At 40.6% G+C, this 19,090-nt stretch overlaps 1 protein-coding gene and 1 long non-coding RNA gene across 3 annotated transcripts in view; one reads left to right on the top strand and one right to left on the bottom strand.

The window, feature by feature from the left end:
• Positions 1-8: 8 nt before the first annotated feature.
• On the top strand, positions 9-6,442 carry LOC125912224 (uncharacterized). The gene is made up of 2 exons (XR_007454639.1): positions 9-580; positions 4,663-6,442. It is a non-coding gene; the product is annotated as an uncharacterized LOC125912224 (long non-coding RNA).
• DENND2C (DENN domain containing 2C) overlaps positions 1,414-19,090 on the bottom strand; it is a 90,699-nt gene continuing 73,022 nt past the window's right edge. The window contains exons 13-19 of one of the 2 annotated variants that reach the window (XM_049616518.1): positions 18,560-18,708; positions 17,665-17,842; positions 12,073-12,114; positions 11,087-11,192; positions 4,641-4,880; positions 4,316-4,402; positions 1,414-2,885 (exon numbers count right to left, since the gene is read on the bottom strand). In XM_049616518.1, the coding sequence (XP_049472475.1) occupies positions 2,854-2,885; positions 4,316-4,402; positions 4,641-4,880; positions 11,087-11,192; positions 12,073-12,114; positions 17,665-17,842; positions 18,560-18,708 (834 nt within the window). In that variant the 3' untranslated portion in view covers positions 1,414-2,853. Of the gene's footprint in view, positions 2,886-4,315; positions 4,403-4,640; positions 4,881-11,086; positions 11,193-12,072; positions 12,115-17,544; positions 17,843-18,559; positions 18,709-19,090 lie in introns of those variants that run through there. The other variant, XM_049616519.1, reaches the window with a different exon arrangement.

The raw sequence follows: 19,090 nt of genomic DNA, 5'->3' as shown, positions 1-19,090 counted from the left end.
CATTACGCCTGCGCTCGCCATGACGTAATACACGTCGCCTGCGCATTGGCTCCAGCGCATGCTTAGTTGTCAATTCTGAAGGCGCACTCGCCCAGGGGTTGGGAATTGCCCGGCCATTTTCTTTTGGTCGGACGTGATGTCACGTAGCGATTTCCCAGAATCAGAGGAACTCCTCAATTTCCTGTCCCCCAGCGTGCCCCCCATTTTGGCCTCCGACTGGGAGCAATTTGGAGGGGAGTTAGGTCTATTGTTGCCAGCAGGACTCTGATATCTAGGCGGGGGAATGTCTTAAAACTTTTGGAGGGAACTGGCAGTGGGATTTGGCGGGGATAGAGACACTGGTTTCCCACTCGGCTTGCTCCCCTAACTTCCCTCCTTCAACCCTTAAACTTTTCTCTTTGTGGCAGTCTTTCTCTGTCCCTGAGCTCCTTGCTGTACTCGCCCACTATTTTTCGTTCTCGGCCCCTGAGAGCCCTTGCATTGGATAAATGCAGTTATTTCACAGATTCTGGAAGTTGGCGCCAGTCTCCAGTTAAAGCTGCGAAGCTTAAGGGTCTTCGTAACAAAAGGAACCACCAAGGTGAGATTAATGATTGCCCACCAAATCCAGATTCAACAAAATCGCGTCATTTTGCCTTCAGGACGTCTATGAAATCCAGTCATTTTGCCTTTAGGGTATCCAGAAATAGAATTATGCTCATTGCCTTCCAACCACTCCTGCTGTCGTCGCAGCACCGTCTCTGGGCCTGGTCTCCCAGCTCCCTTTGACTAAGCAGGCCAATACCAAATAAGGTCGTCGGACTATATGCCCTGCCCTGTGTGTGTGCGATCCAGACCCAGGCTTTGTCTGCCAGGAGCCTGGAAATGTTGGCCACGGTTACTAAGTCGGGTTAGTCTAGCATCGATTCGGATTGTCTTTCGAACTATCATCAGATAAACGTGCTACTTATAGATTTAAGTAGTGTAGAAGGTCTTTACATCTTAAGCAATTTTATTTAAACTTCTAGAGATCCATGGAATTTTTGTTTATTCATTAAAAGATCTATAAACAACATTTTATACAAATCTTGAGCAACTCTTTTTACAAATATGTCCAGAATTCGTTATACTTTACAAAAACAAAATAAAACAGACCTAAGAAAAGGAAGTAGCTTCAGGTCACAGGGATAAAATAAGACCTCAATCCCTGATACAAAGGTCTCCTCACAGAGGGACGGTCAGTGTTCACCACTGTAATACCTCCTACCCCTATTTTATAAACAATTCCCAATTACTGATTTTCCTTCAGGGTTGGGGTGGCAAATGGAGAGATGTCTGCTAAGAGCCCCACTGGGGTTAGCTGCTTAATAAACATTTTACAAAAGATACAGGCTCAGTTCTATTTTTTAGGCCCATAAGAATTATATAGCACCAGCCTTAAATGGTATCTGCTTCAGATTCATTCATGCACACCTGAATGGGTTGTAATGACAATACTGTGCAAGTCAATAAACTGCATCATAATACAACTTGTAAGGTTTGGTTAAGTTGGAATAAATATTTTTATGCCAGTTAAACCCATCAGCAGGAATTGAAGAAAAACAAATGGACATCTGTAACATTTATCACTGAAAACACACCATCACTGAAAAATCCCTACTACGATTTTAGATATTAAGAGTCGGGGTGATTATGTGGTGAATGTCCAGGAAATGTTCAGTCTTGAGTCCAATTTAATTAGGGCAAAAAGTCCAACAATTGTAGGGGAACCAAAAATGAGTCTCCTTTAGGCACCTATAGTTTGAAGTCCCTTCTCAGAGCTGAGAGTTGGCTTCGAGCTTCAAAGAAAACTTTTTTGATAGCTGTGGTCCCACAGAGCTCAAATATCCATCTGCAGGACTAATCAACTTTCTCTGTGTTCACAAATGAATAGTCCTGGCTTCAGTTCTGGCTCTGCTGCAGAACTCTGGGCAAGTTAGTCAACCTCTTTGAATTCCAGTTTCTTCATTAGTAAAATGCGAGATGCAAGTATCTCATGAAGTTGACTTGAAGACTGAATAAGATGACATACAGGTACCATCATGCATGGCACACAAAGACACTAAAAAAGGGGGGAGGGATAGTCTCATGCCCTTGCAAGGATGTTTTCCTGTTCCAGTTCTACAAAGTTTAATGTTGACAGGCTACTCACGTGCCACACAATGTGGAGGAGCCGCAAGGTATCTACTTGTATGAGATCCTCAATAACAGTGTTAATAAATAGGGCTTCCACGGAAGTGCGATCCCCTCAACAGAACGTCAGGCTGGAGGTACAGAAATGAGCATATTCCTTGCCTCAGCTCAAACAGCCCATAGGTTTAAAGCTGCATGATATTTCAGCGATGAGAATTACGTGTGTAGGGCATATTCTGCACTTCCATCATGTTCCCCAGTACCTGAAACTCAGAATTTCTCTTATTGTGCTCATCTTTGAGCTGTTTATTTTTTTGAGCCAGATGCCCCTCCTCTTTGAGCAGTTTTTAAAAATGCAACACCAAATCCTTCCCTAGTAAAAGACAAATGCCTTCACAGACTAAGCACATAACACAAAGAATGAGCCTAAGAATTCAATAGAAAAGGCTACTGGGGGGGGGGGGGTGGGGGGTGGGGAATGGAGGCAGAGTAATTAGAACATTGGTTCCAGACTACTCTCGACAACTCTCCAGTGATTACTACAGCAGCAGCAGGAGAATCCTCCAAGGACCTGGCCTGCTTTGTAACCTTTTCAACTTTTCCAGGATTTTGTAGGCTACTCCAGGGCCTCCTGACTCTTGGAAAAATATTTTCTTTGGCACTTTCTGTTCTATTTAGGATGAAGACAGTCTATCAAAGATTTCATTTCTTCTGCAGAAATTTCATTTTACTTCCTAAAGAGAAAAAAGTAGAGTGAACTCTCATTAGTTCATTTTTATTTGTTGTACATTATTTCAGGAAAGGGATTAACTATTTAGTCATTTAGAACAGCCCAGGAGTAAGCCGCCATCCAAAGCTATCAGGGGATGTGGTTACCAAACAAACCAACTAACCAACCCCAAATGTCTAATTATAGAGGTAGAAGAGAACTCAGACATCACCTAATCCAGTGGTTTTCAACCTTGACTATAGGTTAAAATCACTTGGCCTGATCCCCAGAGATTTCTTGGAGACTAGCATGGAGGAAATTTTCATTTAAGTTCCCCAGAGATTAAAACATTGTAGTCAGAGTTCAGAATCACTGATTTGATCTAACCTCATGGTATAAAGATTAAATAACCGCTCAAAGTATAATTTGCCCATGGTCTTTCAGCTAGTTAAGGATAAGGCCTAATTTTAATTAGGGGGCATGTATTTTTCTTTTTGTACTGAAGTATAAATGACATACAATGTCCTATTAGATTTAGGTGTACATCATAGTGATTTGACATTTTTATACATTATAAAATGATCCCTATGGTAAGTCTAGTTACCAGGGGGTACATATTTCAAAGACCAATATAAACACCATGGAATGCAGGTTCTTCATTGTTTTGGGGTACCACATCACTGTTCTCCAATATCACAAAGGATAATAAAAAGTTAGTTATAATTGAAAAATCATAAACATCTGTGTTTCTTTATGAAGTGTAAAATTAGAGTTGTAGGAAATCCTCTTTTGCCTCAGATGCCCTCGAAACTGGGTGTTTTAAATCTGAAGTTCATGGATGGGCTTCAGGAGGGTCCATGAATACCCTAGAATTATATGTAAAAATTGTATGTTCTTTTTTTTCATGTTTATTTTTTTATTTTTCAGAGAGAGACACAGCCTGAGTGGGGGAGGAGCAGAGAGAGAGGAGACACAGAATCCAAAGCAGGCTCCAGGCTGTGAGCTGTCAGCACACAGAGCCCTACATGGGCTCAAACCCACCAACTGTGAGATCATGACCTGAGATGAAGTCGGATGCTTAACTGACTGAGCCACCCAGGCGCCCCTAAAAATTGTATGTTCTAAGCATACTTTTCTGGGGAAAAGATCTACAGTTTTTATGAGATTCTCCCAGTTATGTGACCTAGAAAAGATTAATAATCATGATATGCAAATTCTTATGTTATCTGAGGAAAACAGACCCAAGGACAACTCTGCTGGAGAATCCTGACCTCTGAGAAACACTTCCTTTTCTCCAAAAAAACTTTGGAACTAAGTCATGGTTTATGTTCAGTGTATTTGAGGTCATATTGTTGATTTGATTATAAAGCTTTTGTGAGGAGGCCTACTTACTGCAAAAAGGTGTTTTGTTTTTTTTTTTTTTTTAGTCACATCCAAAAAGAAAAAGCAACTCACCAAGACTCCGCAAAATTCTATTCATCCCACTGGGCTCAGACTCTGGAATTGTTTCCAAATACTGGAGGGCCCGGACCTCAAACAAACCTACAAGGAAAACTCAGTTGGTGAAATTTTCCAATACTTACTGAAAATCACTTAAATAAACCTCTGTGCTTTCTACCAGTGTGATTCCATAGCTGAAACAAAATTATAAGATAATTATTTTCCATAATAACAACCTAGATTTTGAGCCCTAGGCTTTATACCATTTTTTGTTTATATTATTTTCAAATGCTCCAACTGCTCACTAAATACAGAGGGATAACTTTATGATGAAACTGACCTTTCACCCCACTTTTCCGAAGCTCTCGGTCCTGGATGAAGCCTGCAAACATCTGAGTTTCCATGAAGAGATCCAGGAAGTGGCGTACACTTCGGGAGGTGTGGGATTTACGGAATGGTTCCCTTTGGAATACACGCTCCCCACGCTCAGTGACAGTCATGCTCAAAGAATAATGTCCCACCAGCTCCACGAAAAACCTCACAAATGCCTCGGACACCAGAGAGTTGAGTGTCACGTCTGCTGCAAAATGAAAGATAAATAAGGAAGAAAGAAAAGAAAAACCCTAAGTTTTGTGTTTATGGGAAATGGTTATGAAAGTCGTGTACAGGAAATCCTAGATCAAAGGACTGAGAATCCCGATTCTTGGCTCTCTTGCACACTCCATGACCTGCACAAAGTCAGTGGCTTATATTTTTAGTTTCATTTTCTTCCCACACATACTCTTGTTACATCTTTCAGCCTGGCTTGCATATCCGTGATCTCACTGTAACTGCTCTTTCAAAGGCCACCAGTGAGAACCAGCCAAATTTAATCTGCTTCACTATTCGTCTCTCCTTTAAACTCTGCTGCATTTATGTGAACCCCCTCCTCATTCCTCCTCTTGCCTCCCACAACTTTATATTCTCCTGATTTTTTGGATCCCTCTCCTGCTTTTATGACCAAGCATTTGTTTTTCTCTTGCCTCTTCTTCCTCTCCCTAAGCATGGTCCTCAGACCACCTCTCTTCAGCATTCCCACCCTTAAAGAGCTAACTGGCATAGAGATAGAGCTGGCTTTCCATGTTGATAATTCTCAACCTTACATCTCTAGCCCTGATATGTCACCAGAACTCAGGTTACCTACCTATCATTACCATGATGGGTAATCATCATTTGGTTGTCCCATTACCACTTAAATTCTATCTGTCTAAAAGTCAAATCAGGTCCTTTTGAGAAATTGGTAAAATACACATGTTCAAAATCAAATTCATTCTATTTTTCCACCAAATCAGTTTCTCTCTCAACTTCCCCATTTCATACTATAACCATTATTATTCTAGAATAATTTGAGTGCTTAAGATATGTCAAGCACTGTATTTAGAGCTTTTGTAAGTGTAATGATACAGTGGTCCAGGTATTATTTCCTTTTTACAGCTGAGGGTAATGAGGCTCAAAACAAAGACATTCTCCAGGGTCATCTCATCTATTACAGGGAGAAGTTGCCAGACTCCCAAGTCAGGTAATTCTTAACCACTGTAACATGAAATATATTGCCTTTCAGGTTCCAGGCTCAAACCTCAGATTCAACTTAAACTCCTCCTTTTTCTTCCATATCTAGTAGTATTTTTTCCCCCCTTCATGATATCTCTTGCTCTTTCCATTAGCTCCGTGCTGGGCTGGGAATCGGGCCTAGGTTTGGTCAGAGTTGTACCATGAAACAGCAGTATAATGGGAGGCAAGTTGCTTTACACCTGCACCCCCCCACCCCACGGCCTCTCTTTCCATATCTGTGCAATGAGGTGGCTGATGAGGTGACCACTAATGTCTCTTCTGGCATTACAGTGATTATAAAGTACATTTTTAAAATATTTTGTTCAACAGACATCCTTCTCCTCTCTTTCCTTCTGTAGCTGAGAATCCATGATCCATCACTGCTTTTATTGTCAACACCTGTGCCCCAGTCTCCCACCCCTTCCAGTTACTGTCCCATTTCTCTTCTACTTTACAGCAAAACTTTTCAAGAGTTGTTTATACCTGTTGTACCCTTTCTTAATCTAATTCCCTTTGTTCTAAAAATTATGCATTTCTATAACTTATCTTCAATTATTTGTTTTAGTGTATATGCTTTGTAAATTCTTTTACATGTATAAATATTTCATAAGGTCACAAGTGAAACGAACACACCAGTACCCACCCCAAAGTTTAAAATAGATCAGATCATCAAGGGTTATCTCTGAAGCTCTGTGCGATGCCCTCTGAAATGTTCTTCCCCTACTCTCCAATAGAGGGCGACGATTCTCTGCAATTTTATATTTATCATTTCCTTACCTGAGATTACAGTTCCTCTATACACATAGGCAACCCAACAACATATTTTTAGGTTTTTGTATGTCTTTGAACCTTATGTAAAACAGATGTTTGTAAGATGCTTTTTTTTTTTAATTTTTTTTTTAACATTTATTTATTTTTGAGACAAAGAGAGACAGAGCATGAATGGGGGAGGGTAAGAGAGAGAGGGAGACACAGAATCTGAAACAGGCTCCAGGCTCTGAGCAGTCAGCACAGAGCCCGACGCGGGGCTCGAACTCACATACCATGAGATCGTGACCTGAGCCGAAGTCGGACGCTTAACCGACTGAGCCACCCAGGCGCCCCTGTAAGATGCTTTTCTTAAGGCAACATCCTCCTGTCAATGAACAGTTTTGCTATCACATATAATGCTGCTATGAAGACTATTTACTTGTTTCCTAATTATCATGTTTAAGAGTTTCTCTAGGGTATATATCTTAAAGTTGAATTGTCAGTTATAGGATATATATACACCTTAAAATTTTTTTTTTAAGTTTATTTTTGAGAGAGAGAGGGAGAGCGTGCACGCATGAGCAGGGGGAGGGGCAGAGAGAGAGGGAGTCACAGAATCTGAAGCAGGCTCCAGGCTCTGAGCTGTCAGCACAGAGCCTAACGCGGGTCTCAAACCCACAGACCGCGAGATCATGACCTGAGCCAAAGTCAGACACTTAACCAACTGAGCCACCGAGGTGCCCCAGAATATATACACCTTTAATTGTACTAAATGATGACAAATTGTTTTTCCAAAGCAGCTGAAGTAATTTACACATTCTCCTCAATGCCTGATATTGTCAGACTTTTTAACTTTTGCCAATATGGTGGGTATAAAATGGTATCTCACTGTGGTTTTAATTTACATTTCCTTGATTTTGATGAGGGTGTACACCTCTTCATATATTTATTGGCTTTTCACGTTTCCTCTTCTATGAAATGACTTGTTCATATGTTTCCCCCATTTTTCTACTGTGTTGTACATCTTTTTTTTTTTTAAGATTTTATATTTAAGTAATCCCTACACCCAATGTGGGGCCTGAACTCATGACCCTGAGATCAAGAGTCACACACTCTATTAACTTGAGCCAGCCGGGCACCCCAAGTTGTTTATCTTTTAACTACTGAATTATAGGAATTTTTATTTTTTTATTTATATTTTTCTTTAGTTTTATTTTTTAAAATGTTTATTTTTGAGAGACAGAGAGAGACAGAGTGTGAGTGGGAGAGGGGTGGAAAGAGAGGGAGACACAGACTCTGAAGCAGGCTCCAGGCTCTGAGCTGTCAGCACAGAACCTGACTTGGGGCTCGAACTCATGGACGGCAAGATCATGACCTGAGCTAAAGGCAGATACTTAACCAGGAGCCCCAAATTGTAGGAATTCTTAAAAATAAGTTCTGAATACTATTCCTTTATTAGTTATATTTGTTGAAAATAGCTTCACCTAGTTTGTAGCTTGTTTTACATTTCTTTTCCATGGTGACCCTTAATGAACAGATTTAAACAATTTATGTGTCAAATTAATCAACCTTTTACTTTATGGTTCCTGCTCTTTGTGCCACATTTAAGAAATCCATTACTGTCCCAAAACATAAATTATTTTTTAATGTTTATTTATTTTTTTGAGAGAGAATGTGCGTGCACACAAGTTGGGGAGGGGCAAAGGGAGAGAAATCCCAAGCAGGCTCTGTGCTGACTGCGCAGAGCCCAATATGGGGCTCCGATCACAAACCCGTGAGATCATGAGCTGAAACCAAGAGTCAGATGCTCAACCGACTGAGCCACCCAGGTGCCCCCTAAAATATTTTCTTCTATTCTTCTGTAGACATTTAATGTTTTACTTTTAACATTTACAATTTCTTTTTAAGTAGGCTCAGTGCCCAACGTGGGGCCTGAACTCACGACCCTGAGATCAAGAATTGCACTAAGCCACCCAGGCCCCCCTTTACTTTTAGCATTTAAATCTTTAATTCATCAGACTTAGTTTTAGGTACAGATTGAGGTATGGATCATATTCATTTCTTTTCATATGGAAAACCAGTTGCCCTAGTATTGTTTACTGAATGGTTCATTCTTTTCCTGCTAATAGGCAACGTTGGTACTGACACAAATTAAGTTTCCTTATGCTTACGCACTTTCTGTTCTTTCTTTCCCTTGCTCTGTTTATTTCTGAACCAAAACCAAATGATCTCAATTACTGTGACTTTCTGATTAATCAGTGTTTTGTGGGGCAGCCCCTTCAATGTTGTTCTTTTACAGGAGTGTCTTAACTATTCTTGGCCCTTTCTAATTCCATTAAAATTTTACAAAAAGCTGAGGCACCTGGGTGGCTCAGCTGGTTAAGCGTCCAACTTCAGCTCAGGTCAGGATCTCACGGTTGGTGGGTTCCAGCCCCGCATCGGGCTCTGTGCTGACAGCTGGGAGCCTGCAGCCTGCTTCGGATTCTGTGTCTCCCTCTGTCTGCCCCTCCCCCCGCTCACACTGTCTCTCTCTCTCAAAAATAAATAAACATTAAAAAAGAAATTTTATAAAAAGCTGAATGCCATTCCAATTCTCTCTTGAACCTTCCTCAGTCTTGCTTCCTTCTCACCATCTCACTGCATCTGCTGCTACCAAGGTCTCTAAGCCCTTCCCATTGTCAGATCTGCCAGTCAAACTTCAGTCTTCATCTTACTTGGCCTCTTCGTAGCATTCGACACACTGTTTACTTTCCTTGTGAAATACACTCTTCACTCAGTTTCTATAATATTACTCCTCTGGGTTTTTTCTCCTCCTTCACTAGCTGCTCTTGTAGTTTCCCTGCGCTGGATGCTCCTCTTCCCTGCTGCCAAACATCGGAAATCTGGCCACAACATTCCCAGCCAACCCAAGGGCTCAATCCTTAAATCTGTTATTTTCTATCTATACTCACTCTATAGGGGGTTATCTCATCTGGTCCAACAGCTTTAAAACAGCAAATTCAGTTCAAATCTGAATCCCAAATTCATGTATATAAATGCCTACTTGGGGGCACCCGGAGCTCAGTCGATTGAGAGTCCGACTTCGGCTCAGGTCATGATCTCACGGTTGGTGAGTTCGAGCCCCACCTTGGGCTCGCTGCTGTCAATGAACAGATCCTCTGTTCCCCTCTCTCTCTGCCCCTCCCCTGCTCATGCTCTCTCTCTCTCTCTCCCCTTCTCTCTCAATAAATAAATAACTATTTTAAAAAAGTCTACTTGATATCTCTAGTTGAATGTCTGCTGTGTATTGGATATCCAGTGGGTTTCTCAATATTCAAAATTGAACTTTTAATTATTTCTCTAAAGCTGCTCCTCCCTTCATATTCTCCATCAGGAAACAGCCTTAGTTTTCTCATCTGTAAAATGGGGATGAAATAATGATACCTGCTTCATAAGGACATTACAAGGATGGAATAAGATGTATGCTAAGTGCGGAGCACAATGCCTGGGACACAGTAAGCCACTCAGTAAATATTGTTCGCCCATTTATTCAACAAATATTTATTGAGTACCTACTTACTGACTATTGTTTAACATACTGGAGATAGGGGCGCCTGGGTGGCTCAGTCGGTTAAGCGTCTGACTTCAACTCAGGTCATGATCTCGCGGTCCGTGAGTTCAAGCCCTGTGTTGGGCTCTGGGCTGATGGCTCAGAGCCTGGAGCCTGCTTCCAATTCTGTGTCTCCCTCTCTCTCTGACCCTCCCCCATTCATGCTCTGTCTCTCTCTGTCTCAAAAATAAATAAACGTTAAAAACAAAAAAAAGTACTGGAGATAAAGCAAAACAGACTGTTGCTGCTCTCATGGACCTTACATTTCTAGTACATCAGATGGTGATAAAAGCCCTGGGGAAAACTAAGGTCAGGGAGAAGGATAGGGAGCCTTGAAGGAGTGGGTACAGTTTTTAAAAGGACAGTCAGGGGGCGCCTAGGTGGCTCAGTCGGTTGACCTTCTGGCTTTGGCTCAGGGGTTCGTGAGTTCTAGCCTCACATCGGCTTGTTTTGAGCACAGAGTGCACTGCGGATCCTCTGTCTCCCTCCCTCTCTCCCTCTCCTCCCCTGCCTGCACGCTGTCTCTCAAAAATAAATAAAACATTAAAAATAAATAAAAAGGACAGTCAGGAAAGGCCTCACTGAGAAAGTGACATCTGAGCATGGACCTGTGGGGAAACAAGAGCTTGAGCCATGTGTATAATCTAGAGAACAGCATTCTATGAATGGAACAGAGCAAGTGTAAGAGTACTGAAACCAAAGGGGACCAGTACATCTGAGGGTCAGCAAGGAAGCTGATTATAAGCTTTCCAGATCACAGGCAATCTGATACTTTGGTACATCCTTTAGTAGGGTGCTGGGCATTCAGTAAGTATTTACCGCCTTGACTTTGAGGCTTCAGACCATTTATCTCATACCTTGTGAAAAATTCTGCTCCTGAGCCAAGATTTCATTTCGTTCTTCCAAAATCTGCATCAAGGCAGCTTGGAGTTTAGAAGGTAGAATTTCACCCTCATCAGATACCTTAAGGGACGAAATTGAGATTTTTCAGGACCTTTGAGAGAGAAAATCTCAAACATATACCAGTTAAATCCCCAAAATTTCACCGGTGACTTTGTATAGATTTTGGCTAAAGACTCAGTCTGAACCTTCTTTCCCTACATTCAGCAGAATTCAGGATGTTTATGGTATACATAACTGTCTTTAAATACATATATATATTTACGACGTTTTCTGGTAACTTTCCATCAAATATCTCTCATCTACAAGTCTTACACTGTATTACAAAGATAATCCACAAATAAACAGTGTTTCAAACGCTTTGAAAAGAGACAAGTCTCCTTTTTTACCCTGTGCTGAGTGCTCACACACTTATATACAGGCTACAGAGTGTTGTCCTAAGCAGGCTTTGCTAACTCTCCCTTCCACTTTCAAGACCCAGAATAAATGACCACTGTGGGTTTTTTGCCCCTACTGTACTGTACTATTACACCATTTCTAAAACTTTATACATATGTCCACTCCTCCTTCTCATTGTTAGATCATAAGGTCTGAGGGGCTCAAACTGCGTCTTACCTTTAGGTTTTAACAGAGTATCTAGACATAATCAATGTTGGATGCTTGTTACATTCAATGAAATTAGATCCTTATACATCAGCCCATCTGGATGTCAAAGGAGGGTTACCTCTTTTGAGAATGACATTTAATCTTTTCCTCCTTCCTTCTTTGGGAGAGACAGCTATAAACCTAACCCAATTTTTCAGGTCAATCTTGTATGATTGGCCACAGTGTCAGTATGTGTAGGAACTAAAAGTCTTGCCTGAGTCATCTTCTCTAAGTACTTTCACATATTTTCTGTCCAATTATCCCCAAATATTATGTAATCACCTCATTTGTTACTTACCTCCTGTAAGAACTTGTCTGCACAGAGATCAACTATCAGCACCTATGGGATAAAGGAGCTAGGTAAGTTAAACCAGAGACATTCACAGAGACATACATTAGGCACTGCTAGATCAGGAAGAGTGTTTGATTCTTTCAAGCAATGGAAATAGTTTTAAACAAAATTAAGTTCAAGTTGCAGCCCATTTAAATTTTTTTAATGTTTTATTTATTCTTGAGAGAGAGAGAGAGAGAGAGAGAGAGAGAGTCAGAGCATGAGTGAGGGAGGGGAAGAGAGAGAACGGGACACAGAATACGAAGCAGGCTCCAGGCTCTGAGCTGTCAGCACAGAGCCAGACGCAGGGCTCGAACCCACAAGTGGTGAGATCATGACTTGAGCTGAAGTGAGATGCTCAATCGACTGAGCCACCCAGGCGCCCCAAGTTGTAGCCCATTTAAAAGTTAACTCATCTCGGGTGCCTAGATGGCTTAGACAGTTGAGCGTCTGACTCTTAACTTTGGCCTGAGTCATGATCTTGAAGTTCATGGGATTGAGCCCCGTGTAGGGCTCTGTGCTGACAATGCAGAACCTGCTTGGGATTCTCTCTCTTCCTCTCTCTCTGCCCCTTCTCTGGTCATGCATGTACGCATACCCTCTCTCAAAAATAAATAAACATTTAAAAAAGAATGATGGCAGGCACATCTATACATTAAAAGTGACAAACCATACTGAGCAAATGCAATAGTGGACTTTATTTGGGAGTGATGCAAACAAACTATTAAACATTTATGAAATGGAGAGATGAACACTGGATTGTATTAATATTAAAGGAATTGTTATTAAAGTTTTTAGGTGTGATAATGGTATTGTGATTATGTTTAAAATGTCCTTGTGTTATAGAGATTTATATTGTAATATTTAACAGCGAAATTATATCAGGATATGCTTCGAAATATTATGGGAGAGAGGAGTGGGTAAGGGTAAAGATGGCCCCATGAGTTGGTAAGTGCTGAAGTAGGGTAATTGGAGTTATTTTAACCTTTTGTTTACTTTTACTATGTTTGAAATTTTCCACAATTAAAAGTTAAAAAAAAAAGGTTAGTACAAAAATCAGCTGTGTTTCTATATACTAACAATGGACTATCTGAAAAAGAAATTAAGAACACCACCAAGCCCATTTTCAACTGCATCAAAAAGAATAATTAGGAATAAATTTAGCCAAGGAAGTGAAAGATCTGTACACTGAAAACGGTAAGAATCGATGAAAGAAACTGAAGAACACAAGTATGTGGAAAGATATTCTGTGCTCGTAGATGAGAAGAATAAATAGTATTAAAATGTTCATACTACCCCAAGCAATGCACAGATTCAATGCAATCCCTGTCAAAATTCCAGTGGCATTCATCATAGAAATAGAACAAACAATCCTAAAGCTCCTATGGGACTCCAAGTTCCCTGAATAGCCAAAGCAATCTTGAGAAATAACAAAGCTGGAGGCATCACATGTCCTGATTTCAAACCAGGTCACAAAGTTACAGTAATCAAAACAGTATGGTACTGGCATAAAAACGCACATAGATCAATGGAACAGAACAGAGTCCAGAAATAAACTCATGCATAGTCAGTTTACAGTAAAAGGAAGCAAGAATATGCAATGGGGAAATGACAGTCTCTTCAATAAATGGTGTCGGGAAAAACAGCCACATGCAAAAAAGAGAAACTGGACTCTATCTTATATTATACATAAAAATCAACTCAAAATGTGGTGCCTGGGTGGCTCAGTGGTTAAGTGTCTGACTCTTGATTTTGACTCAGGTCATGCTCTCACAGTTTGTGAGTTCAAGCCCCATGCTGGGCTCTGCGCTGACAGTACAGAGCCTGCTTGAGATTCTCTTTCCCTCTCTCTCTGCACCCCCTCCCCCAACCCAAAACAAATAAACTTAAAAAAATATCAACTCAAATTGGAGTAAAGAATTGAACGTTAAGACCTGAAACCATAAAGGGTAAGCATCTTGACACTGGTTTGGTCAATGAATTTTTTGGATTTGACACCAAAAGCAAAGGTAACAAAAGCGAGAAATAAACGAGTAGAGGCATATTAAACTAAAAGCTGCACAGCAAAGGAAACCATCAATAAAATGAAAAGGAAACTTACGAAGTGGGAGAAAATATTTGCAAATTATATATCTGATAAAAGGTTAATATCCAAAATACATAAAGAATTCATACAACTCAACAGCAAAAAACAAAACAAAACAAAACCCAACAATGACCAAAAACTAAAACAAACACCAAGTAATCCTATTAAAAATGAGCAGAAGAGGGTCATGTGGCTGGCTCAGATGGTATAGCATGTGACTCTTGATCCTGGGGTCGTGAGTTTGAGCCCCATGTTGGGTGTAGAGTTTACTTTAAAAAAACAAATGAGCAGAGGAACTGAATAGACATTTTTCCCAAAGACATGCAAACTGGCCAAGAGGCCCATAAAAAGGTGCTCAGCATCACTGATCATTAAGGAAATGCAACTCAAAACCACATTGAGACATCACCTCATCTCTGTTAGAAAGGCTATTATCAAAAAGACAAAAGATAAATGCTGGAGAAAAAGGAACCCTTGTGTACTGTTGATATGAATGCAAATTGGTACAACCACTATGGAAAACAGTGGTTTTCCTCTTCCACATGAGGGTGCACGTATCTTTTCAAGAGAGTGATTTAATTTTTATTGGATATATGCCTGGAAGTGGGATTGTTGGATCACATGGTAGTTCTATTTTAAATTTTTTGAGGACTTCAATATACTTCCTAATATACTACTACTAGTATAGTTCACTGTCCATATTAAAAAAAAAAAAAGATCCTTACCTCCTATCATATACAAAAAAATTAAAAACTAAAGGCAAAGGGACACCTGGGTGGTTCAGTCAGTTAAGCCTCCGACTTTGGCTCAGGTCATGATCTCACAGCTCTTATGGGTTCCAGCCCCCCGTCAGACGCTGTTGTCAGTACAGATGAGATGAGGGGAGGGGAGGGGAGGGGGGGAAGGGGAGAGGAGAAAAGAGGAGAGGAGAGGAGAGGAGAGGAGAGGAGAGGAGAGGAGAGGAGAGGAGAGGAGGGAAGAGGAGGGAAGGGAAGGGAAGGGAAGGGAAGGGAAGGGAAGGGAAGGGAAGGGAAGGAAGAGGAGATAGCACTGCACACTAACCATAAAAGGAAAAGACCAATAATTATGACTATATTAAAATTAAGAACTTTTGTGCATTAAAAACATCACTTTAGAGAATAAAAAGGCATGCCACAAAGAGGCTGATACCCAGAATATAAAAATACCTCTTACAAATCAGTGAGGGTAAACAATCCAGTAGAAAGATAGACAATGAATTTTATAACAGATGATATTCACATGGCCAGTAAAGATGCACACCCCCAACAGTAATCAAGGAATGCAAATTAAACCTCAACGAGAATACCACTCCACATTCACCAGATAGGCTACATCATACAAACCGATGATAAGAAGTGTCAGGAGGATATGGAACAACAGGAACTCTCATACATTGGTGGAGGGGGTTTAACTTGGCACAGCTACTTTGGAAAACAGTTTGATCTTATTTACTTAAGTTGAAGATATGCTTATCCATGACCCAGCAATTCCATTTCCAAGTATATACCCTAGAATTGCATGCACATATGGACCGAAGGTCATGCACATGAATATTTATAGCAGCATTATTTGTAGTAGCCCTAAACTGGAAACAACTCAAAAGTCCATCAACTGTAGGATGGGTATTCACACAATGGAATAATACACACAATTAGAATGATGGAACAGCTGTTAAACTCATCCACAGGGATGAATCCTACAGACACAAGGTTAATCAAAAGAAGCCAGATAACAAGACATCCAGATGGCCAACCGACACATGAAAAAATGCTCAACATCACTCATCATCAGGGAAATACAAATCAAAACCACCATGAGATACCACCTCACACTTGTCAGAATGGCTAACATTAACAACTCAGGCAACAACAGATGCTGGCGAGGATGTGAAGAAAGAGGATCTCTTTTGCATTGTTGCTGGGAATACAAGCTGGTGAAGCCACTCTGGAAAACAGCATGGAGGTTCCTCAAAGAACTAAAAATAGAACTACCCTATGACTCAGCAATTGCACTACTAGATATTTATCCAAGGGATACAGTTGTGCTGTTTTGAAGGGACACATGCACCCCCATGTTTATAGCAGCACTATCAACAATAGCCAAAGTATGGAAAGAGCCCAGATGTCCATCAATGGATGAATGGATAAAGAAGTATTACTTGGGAGAATTACTTGGCAATCAAAAAGAATTAAATCTTGCCATTTGTAACTACGTGGATGGAACTGGAGGGTACTATGCTAAGTGATATTAGTCACTCAGAGAAAGACAAAAATCATATGACTTCACTCATATGAAGACTTTAAGAGACAAAACAGATGAACATAAGGGAAGGGAAACAAAAATAATATAAAAACAGGGAGGGGGACAAAACAGAAGAGACTCATAAATATGGAGAACAAACTGAGGGTTCCTGGAGGGGTTGTGGGAGGGGGGGATGGGCTAAATGGGTAAGGGGCACTAAGGAATCTACTCCTGAAATCATTGCTTCACTATATGCTAACTAATTTGGATGTAAATTTAAAAACAATAAAAAAGTAAAAAAAAAGAAGTAATTATAATAAAAAGTAATATATTTGGCTACAAAAAAAAAGAAGCCAGATAAAATATATGTCTATACACTGCACATGAGTCCATTTATAACAAGCTTAAAACCAGACAAAGCTGAACTATACTGTTTAGGAATAAATGGGTAGGATGTAAAACTATAAAGAAAAACAGGTAAATGAACACCATAACGGTCAAGACAGTGGTTACCTTTCATGGGGGTGGGAAGGGAACAGTGACAGAAGGTGGCCTGATGGAGACTTTTCAAGGTGTTGGTGGCATTGTCTCCACCGCTGTGATGTTTCCATTCCATTCCAATGTGGCTTACGTAAGCATTCACTTTGTGATAATTCATTTTGTTTTGACCACACTTCTCTATATGTGTGTTATATTTAAAACAATTTTTTTAATTTTTTTTAAATGTTTATTTACTTTCGAGAGATAGGGAAGAGCACGAGCAGGGGAGGGGCAGAGAGAGAGAGACACAGAATCCACAGCAGGCTCCAGGCTCTGAGCTGTCAGCACAGGGCCCGCCGAGGGGCTCGAACTCACCAACCGTGAGATTATGACCTGAGCCGAAGCCGGACGCTCAACCGACTGAGCCACCCAGGCGCCCCTTAAAACAACTTTTTAAGTTAACCCAGAGTAGCTCTTGTGTTTGACTTAAAACAAACAAAAAGACCTGCCCTTCGGAATAACACAAGAACGAGCCCATGGCACCACCACAACTTTGGATTCATGTGCACTATGGAATTTTTCTCACTTTATAAAAAGATACAAAAATAGGATGGCATAGTATATGAATATTGCCTTTTAATATGAATGACGACTCCAACACTCTTAAAGGCAATCTGTTTTCATTTGTCAGTGCCCTGTCTTTTCCACAGGTACGATTTCTCCCATCTCACCTCTTCAATGGGGAGGTCCTGGAGCTGCGGTAAGGAGCAAGACAGGATTCCAATAAGGAACGGAGTGGGTGAGCACACGATGTCGATCATAGATGCTGGTAGGACCGGGATGTAGGTATGCTGCCAGGTGAACGGATACAGTGTGGCAACCACAGCATGGCCACATTTTGACAGGGTGCTGGCCAGAGAAGGAAGCAGAAACGGTGTGACGCACTCAACAGGTGGAGGAGAATGGTTCAGATGGGATGTTACAGAATTACCTGACACCGGTTAGTGATCACAGATGAGCGATTCTGTGAGGACTCATTAATTTTTGACATTTTGTTTACATTTTTAACTTAATTCACAGAAAAGTTTTAGTCTTAACCAGCTTTTCCCCACAATTTATATTGCTCAAAGTTAATGTGTACTTAGATAAAGGAATGCCAACTAATTTCTTGTTTGAGTATAGTTGACACGCCATACTGATGTTACCTTAGTTTCAGGTGTCACCAACGTGACATTGGTTTCAGGTGTAAACATAATGACTCCAAGTCTCTCCACATTATACTATGCTCACAAGTGTTGTGACCACCTGTCAACCTTAGCATTACAGTATCATGGACGATATTCCCTATGGTGTACCTTTTATCCCATGACTTATTCATTCCAGCAGTATGAACCTTTAACAACGGTTTAAGTAAAACACATTTAGAAAGATAAATTCACTGCAATCCCAAAGTGATGGCTATAGCCTAATGCCAAATAGCTCTGGATTACTGACCATTTGGAATTCTCCACGTCACTATGGCATTAGGTAACTGAGATCCTCCAGTTTTTGTAAATGCCCAAATTTTAAAATAGCGAAAACAAGTGAAATACCAGTAGGAAGTGACATATTTTACAAATTTCTCACCTTAGGCTGTTGGCAACAAAGATTACCCTCCGTTCCAAAAGGAGGGAGGCACAGACCCGGATGAGATTGCACACACTCAGGCACTTAAAGAGACATTCAAAGTCAACATGTTCTAGTCGGGAATCCAGTGGTCGGCAGAGTTCAATAGACTGAAATGAAAGAATTCAAATCAGGGGAGTTCAGGTTGGAAAACAATCTATAATGACACCATTAATGGATCCTGTCATTCTTTTACAGGGGAAATTCAGGAAAAAGGTTTTGCTACAGAGTTTGTGAAGCTGTCTACAGCTACTCCCAAGACCTAACGCCTAATTATTTTTTTTAAGGATTTTATTTTTTTTAAATAATCTCTATACCCAACATGGGGCTCAAAATCATAACCTTGAGTTCAAGAGTCACATGCTCTATTGACTGGACCAGCCAGTGCCCCCTAATAACTTCTTTTCACGCTGTAAGTTTCTGGTAAAACCTTTTATTTTACCAGACAATAGCATGTATAATCATCATTTATCACACTGCTATTGTTACAAA

Source organism: Panthera uncia (genome assembly GCF_023721935.1).
Source record: "Panthera uncia isolate 11264 chromosome C1 unlocalized genomic scaffold, Puncia_PCG_1.0 HiC_scaffold_4, whole genome shotgun sequence".
Classification (NCBI taxonomy): Eukaryota; Metazoa; Chordata; class Mammalia; order Carnivora; family Felidae; genus Panthera; species Panthera uncia.
Note: the sequence above shows the minus strand (reverse complement) of the source record. Positions and strands in the feature narration are given on the sequence as shown.